Below are 7,792 nucleotides of genomic sequence, written 5' to 3'. Positions count from 1 at the left end.
TTTTTTTTTTTTCTCCAAATAAACCCAATTTTAAAAAATAAAATAAAATATAAAATATTTCTGGTTGACTAAAACAAAACAAACAAACAAAAAAAAAGAATTTAAACTTCCACTATGAAAAAACTGACAACAGTTTGGTAAAGGGGATGGGTATAAGGTACTGAGAGGGAAGAGGCTTCAAACCATGCTGAGTCTCTGAATACAGCTTGTGATTTTATTTATTTAAATCAGGGTCTTTATTTACTTTTGTGTATTTAAGTCAGGTCCTGGCCAGCCTAGAACTTTATCTGCAATCAGACATGCCAGGAACTCAAAGATCCACCTGCATTTGTTTCTTAGAGTATTAGGCTTATTATTAATTTTTGTATTGGATATTTGTATTATGGATTATTTAGAGGTGTAAACCACAATGCCCAGACACCCCCAAAAAATTTAAATCAAAATAGACAACTTGAAGAATGACAACTGAGAATTAATTGAGCCCTGGTCTCCGGAGGATGCACACACCTGTACACATACATGGATATATACATACATAAGAACACATGAATATATGATCAAATGAAGTAATAGTTACTTAAGGAGGTAATTTTCTAGGTAAGCTGTCTATTTCAAAGTCACTTACAAGCCACTCAGCTATTCCATAAAATACAGAACAAAATCTATTTTATTAGATTCCTGCCCCCAAACAAATCAAATTGCTTCACAGAAAACTATCTAAGAGATGAATTCAGCAGAATCTGTATCATACTCTAGATATACTAAGCTAAAAAAAAAAAAAAAACAACCCAACCAAACAGCTGGATATTAAAATTCTGTGTTCAAGTCTGTGCCCCAGCAAGTTCATTCAGACATAATTAGGATTAGAGAGATAGCTCTAAAGTTAAGAGTGCTGAATGCTCTTCCAGAGGACCTGAATTCAATTCCCAGAACCCACATGGTAGCTCACATCTGTTCTAAGTGATAAGATACCCTCTTCTGGCTTCCACCAGTCCTAGGCAGCACAGGTACACAGACAGTATGCATGCAAATCTCCACAGCAATGATACCCAGTTGATAACTTGACACTGTAAAAGCCTTTTAGAAACAGCATCATCTTATGATCAGTGTCTGGGGACACAGGACACCAAACAAACGATTCTCACTGACAACTGCAGATATAATGAATTAAGTGATTTCCTGTCTGAAGGAATTCTTCTATTGTACTTGGCAATAACAGTTCTGTCTTATGAAGTCAGTATCTGAAGGAGAGAAGTCCCACAGAGTTGGGCGGTGGCGCACGCCTTTAGTCCCAGCACCTGGGAAGCAGAGGCAAGCCAGATTGCTGAGTTCATGGACAGCCTAGTCTACAGAGTGAGTTCTAGGACAGCAAGGGCTATACAGAGAAACCCAGCACTTGGGAGGCAGAGGCAGGCAAATCTCTAGTTCGAGGCCAGCCTGGTCTACAGAGTGAGTTCCAGGACAGCCAGGGCTACACAGAGAAACCTGTCTCAAAAAACAAAACAAAACAAAACAAAAAAAGGGCACCAGGAAGTGAAATGGGGCTGAATCATATGTTGAAGGATATTAAATTAAGAGAGTTAGTGATCTTGGGGCAAGATCCCACCCAGCTAAATTTAGGCCCAGGCATGCTAATATAAGCCTTTAATCCCAGCAGGCAATCCCAGCAGATCTCTGAGTCCAAGGCCAGGATAGAACAGAGCAAGTTCTAGAAGAGAAACTTAAATCTAGGCAAAGCAGATCTCAGGAGTTCAAAGTCAGTCTACAGAACATGTTCCAGGACAGCCAAGCTTAGGCTGCATTGGAGCTGGAAACCAGAAAGCTGGTGATAATGTAAAAGAACAAGGGGGCCATGTTCCAGTCACAGCAAAAAGCAGAACTTGGTAACTTTGGCCTCATGGCTCTGGCTTTAGAGTCCAGAATAGAAGGGACTACTGGGACAATTGATGCGGTTAGCTGGCACTAGGAAATTAGTGGTAATTAAGAAGAAACCAACATAACTCAGGTGAAATCTTCTGGGAAATATTTTCTGAGAGCACAAAGAAGCTGTATTCCAGAGATAGCCAAGGTTGCACCTCATGCTGCAATGTATAAAATTGGCAATGTATAATATAAAGTCACCCAGGTAGTAGGTTTTGAAGGCATGAAGGGGTCATGGAGAGCAGCTGAGGCTTGGCACTGTGAGAGGCAGCCCAGGACTGAAGGGATCATGCAAATGGGGAAGCCTAGTTGCAGTGGAAGACCCCAGAGTATTAGAGATGCCAGTACCATGGGATGACCACCAAGAACAGCAGCAGCAGTGGAGTGGATCAACCTGAGCTTAGAGTGCTACAGAGGGCAGAGCTGGAGAAGTGACACTAGCCCTTTGAAGGAGCCCTGAAGATCATGTGTGGATCCCAGACACTGAAACAAAAAGCTGTAACACTGGAGTTGCCTTGAAGACTCCAAAATGTTCAAAATGTCAGATCTGTGAGCTATCTGCTGTGGAAAGCTGATAACAGGGAGTGGAACCAGCTCAGGAGAAAGAAGTTTGTTACAGTCAACAAAGACAAAAACGAAGTTGGAGATCTGAAGACCATTGTGACATAAGACATGGAGATGCAGCGTTTGGAATGTGCAGAGCTGGTTTCCTACTTTGCTTTGGGGATTATAGTTATTGGATGAATCTCAGAAGAGACCTTGAACTTTGGACTTTTAACATTGTTGAGACTGCTATAGATTATGGGGACTTTTGAAGCCGCACTAAATGTATTTTACATTATGCTACGTTTAGGTATGGCCCCCATAGACTCATGTTTGAACAAGCCTATGGGAGCCAAGGAGTGGAATGTGATGGTTCAGCCCAGGGAGTGGCACTATTAGAAGATGTGGCCTTGTTGGATTAGGTGTGTCACTGTGGGTATAAGCTTTAAGACCCTCATCCTAGCTGCCTGGAAGCCAGTATTCTCCTAGCAGACTTCAGATGAAGATGTAGAACTCTCAGCTCCTCCTGCACCATGCTTGCCTGGGTGCTGCCATGTTTCCACCTTGATGATATTAGACTGAACTTTTGAACCTGTAAGACAGCCTCAATTAAATGTCTTCCTTATAAGAGCTGCCTTGGTCTTGGTGTCTATTCACAGCAGTAAAATCCTAAGACACTATATTACTATACTTCTGACCACCACAGTAGTGCCTGATGCACATACTCAGTGCTGGAGACTTGTTGAATGGAAGGTTGTGAAAAACTGATTGCTATAAAACTGATAGAAATAGATCCTAAAACAGCTATGCCTAAGGCTCTAAACTTGTTTTCTTTCTTTAACAAGCTTTAATTTAATGTTTCTTATGACTTTCATCAAAGGATACGAGAAGCGGTCATTCCATGTTGCTCGCTCGACATATTCCAACATAACAACAGCTTTGATTGTAGTTAGGAGTTTGTTCCATGTCTCATCAAAATCCACTACTCTTGGTTTTAAAGACATTGTGCAAGTTTAGTGTTGAAACCTGTTAATTAAAAATAACAAGGTTAGCATGAATTCCACAGGGATGGTTGTGCTTTTAAAATACTTTATTGGAGCCAAGGAGGTGGATCTAAGGTTAAGAGTATGCACTACTCTTCAAGAGGCTAGAGCTGGATTCTCAGCCCCCACATCACATGGCATACACCGCCTGCAACTCCAGTTCCAAGGGACTCCCGTGCCTCTCTCTGACCTCCACAGGCACCTATGCATGTGCACATACTAACAAACATATATACACAAATAATAAAAATAAAGCACCACATATTTGAATCACATGATACATAAAAGGAGTAGAAACACAAATGAGCAAAGGTACACGTTAAATTTTAGCTATCACCTTTTTATAGTCATTCAAACAAATTGTTGATGAACAGTATGTGGATTGAAAGATTGGTAAGCTTCATTTAATATGTTGCAGAAATAATTAGGGAAACAACTAACTCTCATCATAAAAAGTATGCAAAGACATTGAATAAAAAGATTTTGACCATGAATTCTTTATTTGTTTTCATCATCTGGGGAATGATTTATACACAAAAGAATATAAAATCAGAAAGTAAAACACTACTAGAATGTAAGTTTTAGAAAAAAGATTTACATAAACAAGAAGAGGCTAAAGAGATGGCTCAGCAGTTAAGAGCACTGGCTCTTCTTGCAGAGGACTCTGGGGTGTAGTCCCTACATGAATGCCTACCACCACATGTAATTCCATTTCAAGGGGATATGATATCCTCTTCTGGTAGCCACGAGCAGCAGGCATGCTAGCGGTATGCACATATATATCCAGGCAAACACATAATAAAATTCTTTTTTTTTTTTTTTTTTTTTTGAGTTTCTCTGTTTGGCCCTTGCTGTCCTGGAACTCACTTTGTAGACCAGGCTGGCCTCGAACTCAGAAATCCGCCTGCCTCTGCCTCCCGAGTGCTGGGATTAAAGGCATGCACCACCACTCCTGGCTCATAATAAAATTCTTAAGGATAAAATAATATGTAGTAAAGAATTTTTAGAGTAGAATACAAAGTTCACATGAACTTAAGACTTTAGAGAATGTTAGATTTGCTCAACAGAAAGCTTGAACCACCCCAGACTCTCAGATTGTGTAATACCACTAGAATAAATATGACTTCAGCATATAGGATCAAGTGGTGCTAGAAGATGCTTTAGGACTGGCAAACATGCTGCAATTATGAGTTACTTGCTTTCTAAAGCAAAAGACTACCAATGTTGCAGAAAATCGGCACAAGCTAAATCTTTAGAAAAAAAATCCTACCAATAAACCAAGTAAGTCCTACTGTTCTTGCCCCTTTCTGAGTAAGAGTTACAGGAAGATGGAGAAACATCAGGTGGCATCAGGAGTCAAAGCTGGGCCAAATGGTCCTTTCTTTTAGTTCTTTATACAGCTTTACTCCCATTTTTTGAGACTATATCCCCTTCCCAATCTAGGTTGTGAGAATGTATTTGGCCTATGAAGATTGTGATGGTTTGTATATGCTTGGCCCAGGAAGTGGCACTATTAGGAGGTGTGGCCTTGTTGTAGTAGGTATGTCACTGTGGGTGTGAGCTTTAAGACCCTCATCCTAGCTGCCTAGAAGTCAAGTCTTCTAGCAGCCTTCAGATGAAGATACAGAACTCTTAGCTCCACCTGCACCACACCTGCACCATCCTGCCTTGATAATGAACTGAACCTCTGAACCAGTAAGCCAACCCCAATTAAATGTTGTCCTTTATAAGACTTGCTTTGGTCATGTCTGTTCACAGCAGTAAAACCCTAACTAAGCGGAGACGATGGCGATGATAATGGCAGCAAAAACAGATGAGTCCAAAATTCTTAACCATTTCAGACGTTTTGGGGGTTAGTTTGGTATTGCTTGTATTCAATGCTAAATTCTGTACCCCAAGATCTGGTTGTTCCAAGGCAAATGTATTCTCATGTATTCCAGCTTTTTGTTGTATGAACCTTGCTCCCTAAGTTAACTGGTCTATAGGATTGGGCAATAGATAGAGGTAGGTTGGTTTTCAGTTATTTGGCTGGGAGTCACAGGTAGTGAGAAGAAAAGAGAGGAGACAAAAGAAGAAGCCACCGAGAGAGGAGATGGACCACGAACATGTGACCAGGAGAAACAGCAAGTAACATATGGCTGGGATATAAGTTAGAATAGCTCCAAACCTGCCCAATCTAGGCTTACAACTTGTAAATAAAATGTTTAGGTTGTGTGTCTTTTATATGGGCTAGCTAGAATTTTCAATTCCTTTTACAGAAGAGAGTTTCATACTTTAGAATGGATGCTGTTCTTGAAAAGGACCCAATTTCAGCATCCCTGAGGTTTATGTGCAGCTTACAACAACTGGAAACTCTAGTTCTGGGGATTCAATGCACTTTTCCAAACTGTAAGCAGCAGCACTCATGAGCACACTAGTAATCACATGTACACATACGCTCTTCTGTTTTTCTTGAGAGAATCTCAGAGTCTAATCAAAGATAAAATAACCTAAAGAAAAAGTTAGCCAAGGCACTAAGGTACTTTAGTGCCATCTGATGTGCTCCACTCCAGGCAGCAGTTTAGACTCATTTAAAACATAAGCCCGGCTTCTATGAAAAGGCCTTAGGGAAGTAAGGCAGCTAGCTTTAAGCTTCCTCTGATGGAGCTCTCTCAACACAGAAATCTAGTCATTTTTCTACTCAGAGGTCACCTGACTAAGTCATAGATTCTGCCTTCATTCTTCCTGCTTTTCTACCTACCTATACCATCCATCCTCCTTCATACTCTCCTCTGCAGTGCCTGACTCCTGTGAGATACAACCTGCATCTACACCCAGCTGCCTGTGAGACTTTCTAGGGTGACTCCATGGAGTAAACACTCACATAGACTGCTTCATTCTTCTTACCATCTTTCTTTTAACCTTCCTGCTTTACCTTATGTGAAAATACTTACAACTCTGCTTCTTAAAAAACTTTCTTGGTAAGGGATGTACACCATGCAGGTAAATTGTTAGTGTGTAATTTTAATGGCTATACTCTGCCTTCATCTGTACAGAATCAGACTGACATTTCCCTGCTGACACTGATGATGGCAATAGGTATGAGGGTGTGATGGTGATAATCTACACTCAGAGCATATGTGGAAGCAAAGGCAAGAGAACCTCCATGTTTTCACCAACCTAGTGAAACACCAAACACCAAACACTAAACCAATAGAGAACTTACAAAAAGTATCTGTTAAACTATCTTAAACAGAAAACCTCAGAGAACACCTTTTTAAGTTGCTTCATTTTCTCCAAGTCCTTTAAATAGCTTATTCACGTAAAACTTACATAAGGATGGGAAGATAAGGCAAAGACACAAAGCAGATGTACCACCACTGTACTATTTCCCAACACCAAGGCTACTGAACAGCTCTCAAACATATGGGCTGTGCATTTGCCTTGCACATGAAAGGCCCTGGGTTCAACCTCCGAAGATATGTCACCATGCATCCCTTAGCAGGGATATACTCAGAAGTATGGTTACTAGACTACTCCAGAGTGTAGACATCACAGTGTACACTCATACAAACTAAGAAGGCTATGCTGTCACAGGGCAATATAATCTCCAAGGGACCACCATTGCATATCAATCCATCACTGGCTGATACACAGTTTAAGTACATTTCTGCATGAGTCCTCCATTATTGTTCTTTTACAGAGACCACAATTCACTTCCCATTCTCAATTATATTGTGTCCCATTGAATGCCCGCAAAATTCAATTTTTTTAGCTTTCTTCTGAGTTTTATTCTCAACTTGGTGAGTTTTTTAACACATAACCTTAGGCCCCATGAACACCATAGGCCCTAAAACAACCTCTAGACCAGATGTGATGGCACATGCCTGTCTGTAATCCTAGCACTTGAGAGAGTGAAACAACAAAGACATCTAGGCAACATGATGAGTTTCAAGCCAGCTGTTGTCATTTCAGTGTGAGACCCATCTTTTTTATTTTTATTTTTTCTTTTTTAAGCATTCATTGATGTTTTGCCTGCATGAATGTCTGTGTGAAGATGTCAGAAGCCCTGGAACTAGAGCTACAGACAGGTATGAACTGCCATGTAGGTGCTGGGAATTAAAACCTGGTCCTCTGGTAAAGCAACCAATGGTCTTAATCTCTGAGCCATCTCTCCAGCCCCCTTGAGACTCATCTTAAAAAATAAAATCACACGCCTTTAATCCCAGCACTTGGGAGGCAGAGGCAGGCGGATTTCTGAGTTCGAGGCCAGCCTGGTCTACAGAGTGAGTTCCAGGACAGCCAAG

At 40.8% G+C, this 7,792-nt stretch overlaps 1 protein-coding gene across 5 annotated transcripts in view; it reads right to left on the bottom strand.

Moving 5' to 3' along the window:
- The window catches only part of Cul2 (cullin 2), a 52,377-nt gene that overhangs the window by 32,884 nt on the left and 11,701 nt on the right, over positions 1–7,792 (bottom strand). For all 5 annotated transcript variants that reach the window (XM_021150184.2, XM_029472190.1, XM_021150183.2 and 2 more), the window contains one exon: positions 3,349–3,489. In XM_021150184.2, coding sequence (XP_021005843.1) covers positions 3,349–3,467 — 119 coding nt within the window. In that variant the 5' untranslated portion in view covers positions 3,468–3,489. The remainder of the gene's footprint in view (positions 1–3,348; positions 3,490–7,792) is intronic.

Source organism: Mus caroli, chromosome 18 (genome assembly GCF_900094665.2).
Source record: "Mus caroli chromosome 18, CAROLI_EIJ_v1.1, whole genome shotgun sequence".
NCBI classification, from domain to species: domain Eukaryota; kingdom Metazoa; phylum Chordata; class Mammalia; order Rodentia; family Muridae; genus Mus; species Mus caroli.
The sequence above is the reverse complement of the archived record's forward strand: the minus strand, read 5'-3'. Positions and strand labels throughout refer to the sequence as shown.